The sequence below is a fragment of the Petromyzon marinus genome, unplaced genomic scaffold (genome assembly GCF_048934315.1).
Source record: "Petromyzon marinus isolate PM22_M1 ecotype Great Lakes invasive population unplaced genomic scaffold, UKy_Petmar_22M1.pri1.0 PM_Scaffold_48, whole genome shotgun sequence".
NCBI classification, from domain to species: domain Eukaryota; kingdom Metazoa; phylum Chordata; class Hyperoartia; order Petromyzontiformes; family Petromyzontidae; genus Petromyzon; species Petromyzon marinus.
The window spans coordinates 128,639-147,500 of record NW_027423479.1 but is presented as its reverse complement, the minus strand read 5'-3'; the positions used below and the strand labels follow the sequence as shown (position 1 = coordinate 147,500).

Below are 18,862 nucleotides of genomic sequence, written 5' to 3'. Positions count from 1 at the left end.
CACCACCACACCACCACCATCACCACCACCACCACACACCACACACCACCACCACCACCATCACCACCACCATCACAACCACCACCACAACCACCATAACCACCACAACACCACCACACACCCACCACCATCACCACCACCACCACCACCACACCACCACCACCACACCACCACACCACCACCACCACCATCACCACCACCATCACAACCACCACCACAACACCACCACCCACCACACCACAACCACCATCACCTCCACACCCACCACCACCACCACTACCTCCACCACCACCACCATACCTCCACCACCACCACCACTACCTCCACCATCACCACCATCACCACCACCACATCACCACCACCGCCATCACCACCACCATCACCCACCACCGCCATCACCACCACCCACCACCACAACCACCACCATCACCACCACCATCACCACCACCATCACCACAACCACCACCATCACCACCACCATCACCACCACCACCACCACAACCACCACTACCTCCACCACCACCATCACCACCATCACCACCTCCACCACCAACACTACCTCCACCACCACGCCATCACCACCCCATCACCACCACCACCACACTACCTTACCCCCCCACCACTCTCTTACCCCCCCCCACCACTCCCTTACCCCCCACCACTCCCTTACCCCCACCACTCCCTTACCCCCCACTCCCTTACCCCCACCACTCCCTTACCCCCCTCCATGCCCTCCTACTCAAACCCACCCCCCCACGCAACATGGCCACCATGAGGTTCCCCATGCAACATGGCGGTCGTGACGTCCCCCCACGCAACATGGCCGCCGCGTCATCCCCCCCCCACGCAACATGGCCACCGCGTCATCCCCCCACGTAACATGGCCGCCGCGTCACCCCCCCCCACGCAACATGGCCGCCGTGTCATCCCCCTAACAATATGGCCGCCGTGTCATCCCCCCCCACGCAACATGGCCGACACCACAAAAACCGACGGTAGTTACCCTATCCGATGGGACCACTGTTTGTGCCAGCTTACCGTCAAGATTAAGGCGAAACAATAAATATATAGACAAATATATATATTTATATTTATATATGAAGAAGATGATGTAGCCTTCACAGCCTCCTGGCAACGACAAAATGGGGGCAATGCCAAGATGTTCAAACATCAAGTAAGACGAGCAACCAAGGCAATGTGCTCGCGTCTACGTGTACACACGCGCTCCGATTATGGACAACAACATCATCAACAACATCATCAATAACATCAACAATAACAACAATAACAACAACAATAACAACAACATCAACAATAACAACAACAATAACAACAATAACACATCATCAACAACAACAACATCATCATCAACAACATCATCAACAACAATAACAACATCATCAACAATAACAACATCAACAACAACAACATCAACAACAATAACAACATCAACAACAACAATAACAGCATCAACAACAATAATAACAACAACATCAACAACAACAACATCATCAACAACAATAACAACATCAACAACAACATCAACAACAACAACATCAACAACAATAACAACATCAACAATAACAACATCAACAACATCAACAACATCAACAACAACAATAACATCAACATCAACATCATCAACATCAACAACATCAACAACATTAACAACATCAACAACAACATCAACATCAACAACATTAACAACATCATCAACAATAACACAACAACAACAACAATAACAACAATAACAACAACATCAACAACAATAACAACATCATCAACATCAACAACATCAACAACATCAACAACAACATCAACAACAACATCAACAACATCAACAACAACATCAACAACAACATCAACAACATCAACAACAATAACAACAACAATAACAACATCAACAACAACATCAACAACAACATCAACAACATCAACATCAACAACAATAACAACAACAATAACAACAACAATAACAACAACATCATCATCAGTAACGACAAGGAGGTGGATGATGTTGGGTGTGCTCTTTGTAACTGATTGGCCCACACCAGAGACAGACTTTGATGTTGTCATACCCTGCAAAGACGTCGATGATGATGACGATGTTGATGATGACGATGATGATGATGACGATGATGATGATGACGATGATGATGACGATGATGACGATGATGATGACGATGATGATGACGATGATGATGACGATGACGACGATGATGATGATGACGATGATGACGATGATGATGATGACGATGATGACGATGACGACGATGATGATGATGTCTATGATGATGATGTCTATGATGATGATGTCTATGATGATGACGACGACGATGATGACGACGATGACGACGACGATGATGTCAACGATGTCAACGATGATGACGATGATGATGACAATGTCGATGATGACGACGACGATGATGACGATGTCAACGATGACGACGATGATGACGATGACGACGATGATGACGACGATGATGATGACGTCGATGATGATGATGATGACGATTATGATGATGTCTATGATGATGATGACGATGTCTACGATGATGATGTCTATGATGATGCTGACGACGATGATGATGATGATGTCTATGATGATGTCTATGATGATGCTGATGACGATGATGATGTCTATGATGATGACGATGTCTGCGATGATGATGTCTATGATGATGATGTCTATGATGATGTCTATGATGATGCTGACGACGACGACGATGTCTACTACGACGACGAGGACGATGATGATGATGATGACGATGATGACGACGACGACGATGATGATGATGATGACGATGTCTATGATGATGTCTATGATGATGCTGACGATGATGATGATGACGATGTCTACTACGACGACGAGGACGATGATGATGACGATGATGACGATGTCTATGATGATGCTGACGATGATGATGATGATGACGATGTCTATGATGATGTCTATGATGATTCTGACGACGACGATGATGATGACGATGTCTACGACGACGATGACGATGTCTATGATGATGCTGACGACGATGATGATGATGTCCATGATGATGTCTATGATGATGTCTATGATGATGCTGACGACGATGATGATGATGCTGATGATGATGACGATGTCTATGATGATGCTGACGACGACGACGACGATGACGATGTCTATGATGATGCTGACGACGATGATGATGATGATGATGTCCATGATGATGACGATGTCTATGATGATGATGTCTACTACTACGACGACGATGACGATGATGATGCAGCGCACATCGAGGAGAGGTTCCGCTCCAGGCTGGCCGCGTTCTACAGCGCGGCCAGCAGCGAGCTGCACGGCAGTGCCCGGGAGGACGCAGAGCGAATGAACGCCTGGGCCCTGCGCCACACCGGGGCCCGGCTCGGGGACCTCGTCACGAGCCTCGGCGCCGACACTCGCCTCGTGCTGCTCAGCGCTCTCTACTACAAAGGCGCGGGGGGCGAGGGGGGCGACTCACGACTACACGTAGCATCGTCACTCATCATACTCACACTACACGTAGCGTCACTCACTCATCACTCATCACATCACTCACTCACGACTCACACTACACGTCACGTCGTCACTCATCACTAATCACACTCAGACTACACGTCATGTCACTCATCACACTCACACTACACGTCACGTCATCACTCATCACACTCACACTACACGTCACGTCACTCACTCATCACACTCACACTACACGTCACGTCACTCACTCATCACATCACTCACTCACGACTCACACTACACGTCACATCACTCATCACACTCACACTACACGTAGCGTCACTCACGACTCACACTCACACTACACGTAGCGTCACTCATCACGTCACTCACTCACGACTCACACTCACACTACACGTCACGTCATCACTCATCACACTCACACTACACGTAGCGTCACTCACGACTCACACTCACACTACACGTAGCGTCACTCACGACTCACACCACTCACACTACACGTAGTGTCACTCACGACTCACACTCACACTACACGTAGCGTCATCACACTCACACTACACGTAGCGTCACTCACTCATCACACTCACACTACACGTAGCGTCACTCATAACACTCACACTACACGTAGCGTCACTCACGACTGACACTCACACTACACGTAGCATCACTCACGACTCACACTCACACTACACGTAGCGTCACTCACGACTCACACTCACACTACACGTAGCGTCGTCACACTCACACTACACGTAGCGTCGTCACTCCACGTCACTCACGACTCAGACTACACGTCACTCACGACTCACACTACACGTCACGTCACTCACTCATCACATCACTCACTCACGACTCACACTCACACTACACGTCACGTCGTCACTCACGACTCACACTACACGTCACGTCACTCACTCATCACATCACTCACTCACGACTCACGACTCACACTACACGTCACGTCGTCACTCATCACATCACTAATCACACTCAGACTACACGTCATGTCACTCATCACACTCACACTACACGTCACGTCATCACTCACGACTCAGACTACATGTAGCATCACTCACGACTCAGATCCACGTCACATCACTCACGACTCAGATCCACGTCACATCACTCACGACTCAGATCCACGTCACATCACTCACGACTCAGATCAACGTCACTCACGACTCAGATCAACGTCACATCACTCACGACTCAGATCCACGTCACATCACTCACGACTCAGATCCACGTCACATCACTCAGACTCCACGTCACATCACTCATCACACTCAGATCCACGTCACATCACTCACGACTCAGATCCACGTCACATCACTCACGACTCAGATCCACGTCACATCACTCACGACTCAGATCCACGTCACATCACTCAGACTCCACGTCACATCACTCATCACACTCAGATCCACGTCACATCACTCACGACTCAGATCCACGTCACATCACCCACGACCCAGATCCACGTCACATCACCCACGACTCAGATCCACGTCACATCACTCACGACTCAGATCCACGTCACATCACTCACGACTCAGATCCACGTCACATCACTCACGACTCAGATCCACGTCACATCACTCACGACTCAGATCCACGTCACATCACTCACGACTCAGATCCACGTCACATCACGACTCAGATCCACGTCACATCACTCACGACTCAGATCCACGTCACATCACGACTCAGATCCACGTCACATCACTCACGACTCAGATCCACGTCACTCACGACTCAGATCCACGTCACTCACGACTCAGATCCACGTCACATCACTCACGACTCAGACTCCACGTCTGTACAGTTGTTGTTGTCTGTAGAGTTGTTGTTGTAGTCTGTAGAGTTGTTGTTGTAGACTGTAGAGTTGTTGTTGTTGTCTGTAGAGTTGTTGTTGTAGTCTGTAGAGTTGTTGTTGTTGTTGTCTGTAGAGTTGTTGTTGTTGTCTGTAGAGTTGTTGTTGTTGTAGTCTGTAGAGTTGTTGTTGTCTGTAGAGTTGTTGTTGTCTGTAGAGTTGTTGTTGTCTGTAGAGTTGTTGTTGTTGTCTGTAGAGTTGTTGTTGTTGTAGTCTGTAGAGTTGTTGTAGTCTGTAGAGTTGTTGTTGTCTGTAGAGTTGTTGTTGTTGTCTGTAGAGTTGTTGTTGTTGTCTGTAGAGTTGTTGTTGTTGTCTGTAGAGTTGTTGTTGTTGTCTGTAGAGTTGTTGTTGTAGTCTGTAGAGTTTTTGTTGTTGTCTGTAGAGTTGTTGTTGTTGTCTGTAGAGTTGTTGTTGTCTGTAGAGTTTTTGTTGTAGTCTGTAGAGTTTTTGTTGTTGTCTGTAGAGTTGTTGTTGTTGTTGTCTGTAGAGTTGTTGTTGTTGTCTGTAGAGTTTTTGTTGTAGTCTGTAGAGTTTTTGTTGTTGTCTGTAGAGTTGTTGTTGTCTGTAGAGTTGTTGTTGTCTGTAGAGTTGTTGTTCTCTGTAGAGTTGTTGTTGTTGTAGTCTGTAGAGTTGTTGTTGTTGTTTGTAGAGTTGTTGTCTGTAGAGTTGTTGTAGTCTGTAGAGTTGTTGTTGTAGTCTGTAGAGTTGTTGTTGTTGTTGTCTGTAGAGTTGTTGTAGTCTGTAGAGTTGTTGTTGTAGTCTGTAGAGTTGTTGTTGTAGTCTGTAGAGTTGTTGTTGTTGTCTGTAGAGTTGTTGTAGTCTGTAGAGTTGTTGTTGTTGTCTGTAGAGTTGTTGTAGTCTGTAGAGTTGTTGTTGTTGTCTGTAGAGTTGTTGTTGTTGTCTGTAGAGTTGTTGTTGTAGTCTGTAGAGTTGTTGTAGTCTGTAGAGTTGTTGTTGTTGTCTGTAGAGTTGTTGTTGTCTGTAGAGTTGTTGTTGTTGTCTGTAGAGTTGTTGTTGTTGTCTGTAGAGTTGTTGTTGTTGTCTGTAGAGTTGTTGTAGTCTGTAGAGTTGTTGTTGTTGTCTGTAGAGTTGTTGTTGTTGTCTGTAGAGTTGTTGTTGTAGTCTGTAGAGTTGTTGTTATTGTCTGTAGAGTTGTTGTAGTCTGTAGAGTTGTTGTTGTTGTCTGTAGAGTTGTTGTTGTCTGTAGAGTTGTTGTTGTCTGTAGAGTTGTTGTTGTTGTCTGTAGAGTTGTTGTTGTCTGTAGAGTTGTTTTTGTTGTCTGTAGAGTTGTTGTAGTCTAGAGTTGTTGTTGTTGTCTGTAGAGTTGTTGTTGTAGTCTGTAGAGTTGTTGTTGTTGTAGTCTGTAGAGTTGTTGTTGTTGTCTGTAGAGTTGTTGTTGTTGTCTGTAGAGTTGTTGTAGTCTGTAGAGTTGTTGTTGTTGTTGTCTGTAGAGTTGTTGTTGTCTGTAGAGTTGTTGTTGTCTGTAGAGTTGTTGTTGTTGTTGTCTGTAGAGTTGTTGTTGTCTGTAGAGTTGTTTTTGTTGTCTGTAGAGTTGTTGTTGTAGTCTGTAGAGTTGTTGTTGTTGTAGTCTGTAGAGTTGTTGTTGTTGTCTGTAGAGTTGTTGTTGTTGTCTGTAGAGTTGTTGTTGTCTGTAGAGTTGTTGTTGTAGTCTGTAGAGTTGTTGTTGTCTGTAGAGTTGTTTTTGTTGTCTGTAGAGTTGTTGTTGTAGTCTGCAGAGTTGTTGTTGTTGTTGTTGTCTGTAGAGTTGTTGTTGTAGTCTGTAGAGTTGTTGTTGTAGTCTGTAGAGTTGTTGTTGTTGTTGTTGTCTGTAGAGTTGTTGTTGTTGTCTGTAGAGTTGTTGTTGTCTGTAGAGTTGTTGATGTAGTCTGTAGAGTTGTTGTTGTCTGTAGAGTTGTTGTTGTTGTCTGTAGAGTTGTTGTTGTTGTTGTCTGTAGAGTTGTTGTTGTCTGTAGAGTTGTTGTTGTTGTTGTGGAGTAGTTGTTGTTGTTTGTAGAGTTGTTGTCTGTAGAGTTGTTGTTGTTGTCTGTAGAGTTGTTGTTGTTGTAGTCTGTAGAGTTGTTGTTGTCTGTAGAGTTGTTGTTGTTGTCTGTAGAGTTGTTGTTGTCTGTAGAGTTGTTGTTGTCTGTAGAGTTGTTGTTGTTGTAGAGTTGTTGTTGTCTGTAGAGTTGTTGTTGTTGTTGTAGAGTTGTTGTTGTCTGTAGAGTTGTTATTGTAGTCTGTAGAGTTGTTGTTGTTGTCTGTAGAGTTGTTGTAGTCTGTAGAGTTGTTGTTGTTGTCTGTAGAGTTGTTGTTGTTGTAGAGTTGTTGTTGTCTGTAAAGTTGTTGTAGTCTGTAGAGTTGTTGTTGTTGTCTGTAGAGTTGTTGTTGTAGTCTGTAGAGTTGTTGTCTGTAGAGTTGTTGTAGTCTGTAGAGTTGTTGTTGTTGTCTGTAGAGTTGTTGTTGTAGTCTGTAGAGTTGTTGTTGTTGTAGAGTTGTTGTTGTTGTAGAGTTGTTGTTGTTGTTGTTGTCTGTAGAGTTGTTGTTGTTGTAGAGTTGTTGTTGTCTGTAGAGTTGTTGTAGAGTTGTTGTAGACTGTAGAGTTGTTGTTGTAGAGTTGTTGTTGTAGAGTTGTTGTTGTTGTCTATAGAGTTGTTGTTGTTGTTGTCTATAGAGTTGTTGTTGTCTATAGAGTTGTTGTTGTTGTCTGTAGAGTTGTTGTTGTCTGTAGAGTTGTTGTTGTTGTCTATAGAGTTGTTGTTGTTGTTGTAGAGTTGTTGTTGTTGTTGTAGAGTTGTTGTTGTTGTCTGTAGAGTTGTTGTCTGTAGAGTTGTTGTTGTTGTCTATAGAGTTGTTGTTGTTGTCTGTAGAGTTGTTGTTGTCTGTAGAGTTGTTGTTGTTGTCTATAGAGTTGTTGTTGTTGTTGTTGTTGTAGAGTTGTTGTTGTAGTCTGTAGAGTTGTTGTTGTAGTCTGTAGAGTTGTTGTTGTTGTTGTCTGTAGAGTTGTTGTTGTTGTCTGTAGAGTTGTTGTTGTCTATAGAGTTGTTGTTGTTGTAGAGTTGTTGTTGTTGTTGTTGTCTATAGAGTTGTTGTTGTTGTTGTCTATAGAGTTGTTGTTGTTGTAGTCTGTAGAGTTGTTGTAGAGTTGTTGTTGTTGTTGTCTATAGAGTTGTTGTTGTTGTCTATAGAGTTGTTGTTGTTGTAGTCTGTAGAGTTGTTGTAGAGTTGTTGTTGTTGTTGTCTATAGAGTTGTTGTTGTTGTCTATAGAGTTGTTGTTGTCTATAGAGTTGTTGTTGTTGTTGTTGTCTGTAGAGTTGTTGTCTATAGAGTTGTTGTTGTTGTCTATAGAGTTGTTGTTGTTGTTGTCTGTAGAGTTGTTGTTGTTGTTCTTCTTCCACCCCCACACCCCCACGCGCAACCTGTGAATAGCAACGGTTGGCTACGTACGGTGCGAAAGAAGTTCAACACACACAGAGACACACACAGAGACAGCCACACACAGACACACACACATAGACACACACACAGACATAGACACACACACACAGACATAGACACACACACACAGACAGCCAGACCCAAAGAGACACCCATAGAGACACCCATAGAGACACCCATAGAGACACCCATAGAGACACCCACAGAGACACCCACAGAGACACCCACAGAGACACACAGAGACACCCATAGAGACACCCACAGAGACACCCACAGGGACACCCATAGAAACACACAGAGACACCCATAGAGACCCACAGAGACACCCAAAGAGACCCACAGAGACACCCATAGAGACACCCATAGAGACCCACAGAGACACCCATAGAGACCCACAGAGACACCCATAGAGACACCCATAGAGACACCCATAGAGACACCCATAGAGACACCCACAGAGACACCCATAGAAACACACAGAGACACCCATAGAGACACCCACACACACACACAGACCCATAGAGACACCCACAGAGACACCCATAGAGACCCACAGAGACACCCATAGAGACACCCACAGTGACACCCATAGAGACACCCATAGAGACACCCATAGAGACACCCACAGAGAGACCCATAGAAACACACAGAGACACCCATAGAGACACCCATACACACACAGACCCATAGAGACCCACAGAGACACCCATAGAGACCCACAGAGACACCCATAGAGACACCCATAGAGACACCCATAGAGACACCCATAGAGACCCACAGAGACACCCATAGAGAGCCACAGAGACACCCATAGAGACACCCATAGAGACACCAATAGAGACACCCATAGAGACCCACAGAGACACCCATAGAGACACCCATAGAGACACCCACAGAGACACCCATAGAGACCCACAGAGACACCCATAGAGAGCCACAGAGACACCCACAGAGACACCCATAGAGACACCCATAGCGACACCCATCGAGACCCACAGAGACACCCACAGAGACACCCACACACACACACAGACACCCACAGAGACACCCATAGAGACACCCATAGAGACACCCATAGAGACCCACAGAGACACCCATAGAGACACCCACAGAGACACCCATAGAGACACCCACACACACACACAGACAGACCCATAGAGACACCATAGACACCAATAGAGACACCCATAGAGACACCCATAGAGACACCCACACACACACACACAGACAGACCCATAGAGACACCCATAGAGACACCCATAGTCACCCTTAGAGACACCCATAGACCCCATAGAGACACCCATAGAGACACCCATAGACCCCATAGAGACACCCATAGAGACACCCATAGACCCCATAGAGACCCATAGAGACACTCATAGACTCATAGAGACACTCATAGACCCATAGAGACCCATAGAGACACTCATAGCCCCCATAGAGACACCCATAGAGAGACCCATAGACACACCCATAGAGACACTCACAGAGACACCCATAGAGACCCACAGAGACACCCATAGAGACACCCATAGAGACACCCACAGAGACACCCATAGAGACCCACAGAGACACCCATAGAGACACCCATAGCGACACCCATCGAGACCCACAGAGACACCCACAGAGACACCCACACACACACACAGACACCCACAGAGACACCCATAGAGACACCCATAGAGACACCCATAGAGACCCACAGAGACACCCATAGAGACACCCACAGAGACACCCATAGAGACACCCACACACACACACAGACAGACCCATAGAGACACCCATAGACACCAATAGAGACACCCACAGAGACACCCATAGAGACACCCATAGAGACCCACAGAGACACCCATAGAGACACCCACAGAGACACCCACAGAGACACCCATAGAGACACCCATAGAGACACCCACACACACACACAGACCCATAGAGACACCCATAGAGACACCCATAGTCACCCTTAGAGACACCCATAGACCCCATAGAGACACTCATAGACCCATAGAGACCCATAGAGACACTCATAGACCCCATAGAGACACCCACAGAGACACAGAGACACCCACAGAGACACCCATAGAGAGACCCATAGACACCCATAGAGATACACACGCAGACAGACACACACAGACAGCCAGACCCACAGAGACACCCACAGAGAGACCCATAGAGACACCCATAGAGACACCCATAGACACCCATAGAGATACCCATAGAGACACCCACAGAGACACCCATAGAGACGCCCATAGACACCCACAGAGACCCATAGAGACACCCATAGAGACACCCATAGATACCCATAGAGATACCCATAGAGACACCCATAGACACCCACAGAGACCCATAGAGACATCCATAGAGACCTATCGAGATACCCATAGAGACACCCATAGACACCCACAGAGACCCATAGAGACATCCATAGAGATACTTATAGAGACACCCATAGACACCCACAGAGACCCATAGAGACATCCATAGAGATACCCATAGAGACACCCATAGAGACACCCATAGACACCCACAGAGACCCATAGAGACACCCATAGAGATACCCATAGAGACACCCATAGACACCCATAGAGATACCCATAGAGACACCCATAGAGACACCCACAGAGACCCATAGAGACACCCATAGACTCATAGAGACACTCATAGACCCATAGAGACCCATAGAGACACTCATAGACCCCATAGAGACACCCATAGAGAGACCCATAGAGACACCCATAGAGACACCCATAGACACCCATAGAGATACCCATAGAGACACCCACAGAGACACCCACAGAGACACCCGTAGACACCCACAGAGACCCATAGAGACACCCATAGAGACATCCATAGACACCTATAGAGATACCCATATAGACACCCACAGAGACACCCACAGAGACACCCATAGAGACACCCATAGAGACACCCACACACACACACAGACAGACCCATAGAGTCACCCATAGACACCCATAGAGACACCCATAGAGGCACCCATAGAGACACCCATAGACACCTATAGAGACACCCATAGAGACACCCACAGAGACACCCATAGAGACACCCATATAGACACCCACAGAGACACCCACAGAGACACCCATAGAGACACCCATAGAGACACCCATAGTCATCCTTAGAGACACTCATAGACCCATAGAGAGCCATAGAGACACTCATAGACCCATAGAGACACCCATAGAGACACCCACACACACACACACAGACAGATCCATAGAGACACCCATAGACACCCATAGAGACACCCATAGAGACACCCATAGACACCCATAGAGACACCGATAGACTCCATAGAGACCCACAGAGACACCCACACACACACACAGACACCCACAGAGACACCCATAGAGACACCCATAGAGACACCCATAGAGACCCACAGAGACACCCATAGAGACACCCACAGAGACACCCATAGAGACACCCACACACACACACAGACAGACCCATAGAGACACCCATAGACACCAATAGAGACACCCACAGAGACACCCATAGAGACCCACAGAGACACCCATAGAGACACCCACAGAGACACCCACAGAGACACCCATAGAGACACCCATAGAGACACCCACACACACACACAGACCCATAGAGACACCCATAGAGACACCCATAGTCACCCTTAGAGACACCCATAGACCCCATAGAGACACTCATAGACCCATAGAGACCCATAGAGACACTCATAGACCCCATAGAGACACCCACAGAGACACAGAGACACCCACAGAGACACCCATAGAGAGACCCATAGACACCCATAGAGATACACACGCAGACAGACACACACAGACAGCCAGACCCACAGAGACACCCACAGAGAGACCCATAGAGACACCCATAGAGACACCCATAGACACCCATAGAGATACCCATAGAGACACCCACAGAGACACCCATAGAGACGCCCATAGACACCCACAGAGACCCATAGAGACACCCATAGAGACACCCATAGATACCCATAGAGATACCCATAGAGACACCCATAGACACCCACAGAGACCCATAGAGACATCCATAGAGACCTATCGAGATACCCATAGAGACACCCATAGACACCCACAGAGACCCATAGAGACATCCATAGAGATACTTATAGAGACACCCATAGACACCCACAGAGACCCATAGAGACATCCATAGAGATACCCATAGAGACACCCATAGAGACACCCATAGACACCCACAGAGACCCATAGAGACACCCATAGAGATACCCATAGAGACACCCATAGACACCCATAGAGATACCCATAGAGACACCCATAGAGACACCCACAGAGACCCATAGAGACACCCATAGACTCATAGAGACACTCATAGACCCATAGAGACCCATAGAGACACTCATAGACCCCATAGAGACACCCATAGAGAGACCCATAGAGACACCCATAGAGACACCCATAGACACCCATAGAGATACCCATAGAGACACCCACAGAGACACCCACAGAGACACCCGTAGACACCCACAGAGACCCATAGAGACACCCATAGAGACATCCATAGACACCTATAGAGATACCCATATAGACACCCACAGAGACACCCACAGAGACACCCATAGAGACACCCATAGAGACACCCACACACACACACAGACAGACCCATAGAGTCACCCATAGACACCCATAGAGACACCCATAGAGGCACCCATAGAGACACCCATAGACACCTATAGAGACACCCATAGAGACACCCACAGAGACACCCACAGAGACACCCATAGAGACACCCATAGAGACATCCATAGACACCCACAGAGACACCCATAGAGACACCCATAGAGACACCCATAGACACCCATAGAGATACCCATAGAGACACCCATAGAGACACCCATAGACACCCACAGAGACACCCACAGAGACACCCATAGACACCCATAGAGATACCCATAGAGACACCCATAGACACCCATAGAGACACCCATAGAGACACCCATAGACACCCATAGAGACACCCATAGAGACACCCATAGACACCCACAGAGACCCATAGAGACACCCATAGAGATACACACACACACAGACAGCCAGACCCATAGAGACACCCACAGAGACCCATAGAGACACCCATAGAGACACCCACAGAGACCCATAGAGATACCCATAGAGATACAAAGACAAAGACCCCCCGTATAGCCTTAACAGACTGTAGGGGCAAGTGCTGTTAGCGAGCACCTATGAAGGCCGCTAACGGCACACGAGGGGGTGGGTGGCCAGCACCACCCCCGGCCGCCTTTGTCTCCCCAGTGGCGATGTTAACACACCGCTACACCAGGGTACTCATTTGAGGCTGAGTCGACCTAGGGGAGGCCCGGGACCGGTTCAGACAACCGTCACCGGTGCCGTTGGCCGTGAGCGGGAATCGAACCCGGGTCGCCGGGATTCGTAGCGCGGCGTGGCGCTAACCACTACACCCACCGCTCCCCCAACAAGCGCACAGACCCACAGAGACACCAACACCCACAGATGAGAGCGAACTGCCCCGCTGTGCCCCGCTGCACGTTGCAGGCGAGTGGAAGACGAAGTTCAACGTTGACTACACGGTGAAGAGGCAGTTCGTGCTCCCGATGGGCCAGACGAAGATGGTGGACATGGTCCACGCGCCGTCCTATCCCTTCCGCATCAAGGACCTGTTTCCCTACCAGGTGAGAGTGACGCAGACTTCGGGCCTGGTCTCAGAGGGGCTCTCGTCCCTACCGAGCTGAGGGTGACGCAGGCTTCGGGCCTGGTCTCAGAGGGGCTCTCGTCCCTACCAAGGTGAGAGTGACGCAGGCCTCGGGCCTGGTCTCAGAGGGGCTCTCGTCCCTACCAAGGTGAGAGTGACGCAGGCCTCGGGCCTGGTCTCAGAGGGGCTCTCGTCCCTACCAAGCTGAGAGTGACACAGGCCTCGGGCCTGGTCTCAGAGGGGCTCTCATCCCTACCGAGCTGAGAGTGACACAGGCCTCAGGCCTGGTCTCAGAGGGGCTCTCGTCCCTACCGAGCTGAGGGTGACGCAGGCTTTGGGCCTGGTCTCAGAGGGGCTCTCGTCCCTACCAAGGTGAGAGTGACACAGGCCTCGGGCCTGGTCTCAGAGGGGCTCTCGTCCCTACCGAGCTGAGGGTGACACAGGCCTCGGGCCTGGTCTCAGAGGGGCTCTCGTCCCTACCAAGGTGAGAGTGATGCAGGGTTCGGGCCTGGTCTCAGAGGGGCTCTCGTCCCTACCAAGGTGAGGGTGATGCAGGCCTCGGGCCTGGTCTCAGAGGGGCTCTCGTCCCTACCGAGCTGAGGGTGACACAGGCCTCAGGCCTGGTCTCAGAGGGGCTCTCGTCCCTACCGAGGTGAGAGTGACACAGGCCTCGGGCCTGGTCTCAGAGGGGCTCTCGTCCCTACCGAGCTGAGGGTGACACAGGCCTCGGGCCTGGTCTCAGAGGGGCTCTCGTCCCTACCGAGCTGAGGGTGACACAGGCCTCGGGCCTGGTCTCAGAGGGGCTCTCGTCCCTACCGAGCTGAGAGTGACACAGGCTTTGGGCCTGGTCTCAGAGGGGCTCTCGTCCCTACCGAGCTGAGAGTGACGCAGGCCTCCGGCCTGGTCTCAGAGGGGCTCTCGTCCCTACCAAGGTGAGGGTGACACAGGCTCGGGCCTGGTCTCAGAGGGGCTCTCGTCCCTACCGAGCTGAGGGTGACGCAGGCTTTGGGCCTGGTCTCAGAGGGGCTCTCGTCCCTACCGAGGTGAGAGTGACGCAGGCCTCGGGCCTGGTCTCAGAGGGGCTCTCGTCCCTACCGAGCTGAGGGTGACACAGGCTTTTGGCCTGGTCTCAGAGGGGCTCTCGTCCCTACCGAGCTGAGAGTGACGCAGGCCTCGGGCCTGGTCTCAGAGGGGCTCTCGTCCCTACCGAGCTGAGGGTGACGCAGGCCTCGGGCCTGGTCTCAGAGGGGCTCTCGTCCCTACCAAGGTGAGAGTGACGCAGGCCTCGGGCCTGGTCTCAGAGGGGCTCTCGTCCCTACCGAGCTGAGGGTGACGCAGGCCTCGGGCCTGGTCTCAGAGGGGCTCTCGTCCCTACCGAGCTGAGAGTGACACAGGCTTTGGGCCTGGTCTCAGAGGGGCTCTCGTCCCTACCGAGCTGAGGGTGATGCAGGCTTTGGGCCTGGTCTCAGAGGGGCTCTCGTCCCTACCGAGCTGAGGGTGACGCAGGCCTCGGGCCTGGTCTCAGAGGGGCTCTCGTCCCTACCGAGCTGAGAGTGACACAGGCTTTGGGCCTGGTCTCAGAGGGGCTCTCGTCCCTACCGAGCTGAGGGTGATGCAGGCTTTGGGCCTGGTCTCAGAGGGGCTCTCGTCCCTACCAAGCTGAGAGTGACGCAGGCTTTGGGCCTGGTCTCAGAGGGGCTCTCGTCCCTACCAAGGTGAGGGTGACGCAGGCTTCGGGCCTGGTCTCAGAGGGGCTCTCGTCCCTACCAAGGTGAGAGTGACACAGGCCTCGGGCCTGGTCTCAGAGGGGCTCTCGTCCCTACCAAGCTGAGAGTGACGCAGGCTTTGGGCCTGGTCTCAGAGGGGCTCTCGTCCCTACCAAGGTGAGAGTGACGCAGGCCTCGGGCCTGGTCTCAGAGGGACTCTCGTCCCTACCGAGCTGAGAGTGACACAGGCCTCAGGCCTGGTCTCAGAGGGGCTCTCGTCCCTACCAAGCTGAGAGTGACGCAGGCCTCGGGCCTGGTCTCAGAGGGGCTCTCGTCCCTACCGAGCTGAGAGTGACACAGGCCTCAGGCCTGGTCTCAGAGGGGCTCTCGTCCCTACCAAGCTGAGAGTGACACAGACTTCGGGCCTGGTCTCAGAGGGGCTCTCGTCCCTACCAAGGTGAGAGTGACTCAGGCCTCGGGCCTGGTCTCAGAGGGGCTCTCGTCCCTACCAAGGTGAGAGTGACGCAGGCTTTGGGCCTGGTCTCAGAGGGGCTCTCGTCCCTACCGAGCTGAGAGTGACGCAGGCTTTGGGCCTGGTCTCAGAGGGGCTCTCGTCCCTACCGAGCTGAGAGTGAAACAGGCCTCAGGCCTGGTCTCAGAGGGGCTCTCGTCCCTACCAAGGTGAGAGTGACGCAGGCTTTGGGCCTGGTCTCAGAGGGGCTCTCTGGCTTCCGCTCCGCGCTCAAAACGGAACCCACAAAAGTGAGTGTGACAGGGCTGCCCCCGAGGTCCCTTCTCGACCGTGTGACCTCCCTCCAATCTCCCTCCAACCTCCAGTTTGCCGAGTTCCCCTTCTGCAAGAACTCGAGCCTGGTCACGGTGAGCTCCCAGGATTCGGACGAGGACTTCAGGGCGATGCAGACGAACATCCGCGCCTCCGACTTCCGCGCCGGACTCAGCAACATGAAGGACGTTGTGATGGCCGTGGCCATTCCCAAGGTGACACTACGGGAGAAGGTGGACCTCACTAGGGCCCTGCAGGACATGGGTAAGTGGTGGTGGTGGTTGTGGTGGTGGTGGTGGTGGTTGTGGTGGTGGTGGTGGTGGTTGTGGTGGTGGTGGTGGTTGTGGTGGTGGTTGTGGTGGTGGTGGTAGTGGTGATGGTTGTGGTGGTGGTGGTTGTGGTGGTGGTGGTGGTGGTAGTGGTGGTGGTGGTAGTGGTGGTGGTGGTAGTGGTAGTGGTGGTGGTAGTGGTGGTGGTTGTGGTGGTGGTAGTGGTAGTGGTGGTTGTGGTGGTGGTGGTGGTGGTTGTGGTGGTGGTAGTGGTGGTGGTGGTGGTTGTGGTGGTGGTGGTTGTGGTGGTGGTAGTGGTGGTGGTTGTGGTGGTGGTTGTGGTGGTTGTGGTGGTGGTAGTGGTGGTGGTTGTGGTGGTGGTTGTGGTGGTTGTGGTGGTGGTGGTAGTGGTGGTGGTGGTTGTGGTGGTAGTGGTGGTGGTTGTGGTGGTAGTGGTGGTGGCCAGGTGGTGGTGGTGGTGGGCAGGTGTTGGTGTGTGAGTGTCACATCACTACCACACTCACCACTACACTCACCACTACACTCACCACCACACTCACCACCACCCCTCTCACCACCACCCCTCTCACCACCCACCCCCCTCACCCCCACCCACCCCCCCCACAGCCCCCAAGCCCCTGACCCACCTCTTCTCCCCCGCCGCCGACCTCCGTGGCCTCTCCGCGGAGCGCCTGTGGGTGTCCGACGTTTCGCACTCGGCCTTCGTGCGCGTGGACGAGGAGGGCGCGGAGGCTGCGGCGGCGACGGCGGCGTCGGCCAGCCGCAGCCTCCGCGAGTTGGCCCTGGAGCGGCCCTTCCTCTTCCTGCTCAGAGACCGCCCCGCGCCGGGGTCGGCCGGCCTGCCGCTGCTGCTGGGACGGGTCGTGGACCCAGAGCCATAGCAGCTGCACGGGGGGGCGTGACGGGGTGGGTGGTGGTTGGTGGGTGGGTGGTGGGGGGTGGGTGGGTGGGGGGGTGGGGGGGTGGGGGGGGGTGGTGGTGGTGGTGGTGGGTAGTGGTGGGTGGGTGGTGGTGGTGGTGAAGGGTGGTGGTGGTGCTGAGGGGTATTGGTGGTGGGTGGTGGGTGGTGGGTGGTGGGTGGGTGGTGGTGGTGGGTGGTGGTGGGTGGGGGGGGTGGTGGTGGTGAAGGGTGGTGGTGGTGCTGAGGGGTATTGGTGGTGGGTGGTGGTGGTGGTGAGGGGTGGTGGTGGTGGTGGTGGTAGTGGGTGGTAGTGGTGGTGGTGGGCGTGGTGGTGGTGAGGGGTGGTAGTGGTGGTGGGGGGTGGGGTGGTAGTGGTGGGTGGTGGTGGGTGGTAGTGGTGGGTAGTGGTGAGGGGTAGTGGTAGTAATGGGTGGGTGGTGGTAGGGGGTTGTGGGTGGGTGGGGGTGGTGGTAGCGGGTGGTGGGTGGTGGTGGTGGTGGTGAGGTGGTGGTGGGGGGTGGTGGTAAGGGGGGTGGTGGTGGAGGGTAGTGGGTGGGTGGGTGGTGGTGAGGGGTGGTGGTGGTGGTGGTGAGGGGTATTGGTGGTGGGTGGTGGTGGTGGTGAGGGGTAGTGGTGGGTGGTGGTGGGTGGTAGTGGTGGGTGGTAT

The 18,862-nt window shown here is 51.5% G+C and overlaps 1 protein-coding gene across 1 annotated transcript in view; it reads left to right on the top strand.

The window, feature by feature from the left end:
- The window catches only part of LOC116958122 (alpha-2-antiplasmin-like), a 38,124-nt gene extending 19,917 nt beyond the window's left edge, over positions 1-18,207 (top strand). The window contains exons 6-9 of the mRNA XM_076064482.1: positions 3,267-3,467; positions 14,358-14,494; positions 17,058-17,268; positions 17,901-18,207. Of these exons, the coding sequence (XP_075920597.1) occupies positions 3,267-3,467; positions 14,358-14,494; positions 17,058-17,268; positions 17,901-18,175 (824 nt within the window). The 3' untranslated portion in view covers positions 18,176-18,207. The remainder of the gene's footprint in view (positions 1-3,266; positions 3,468-14,357; positions 14,495-17,057; positions 17,269-17,900) is intronic.
- Positions 18,208-18,862: the final 655 nt, after the last annotated feature.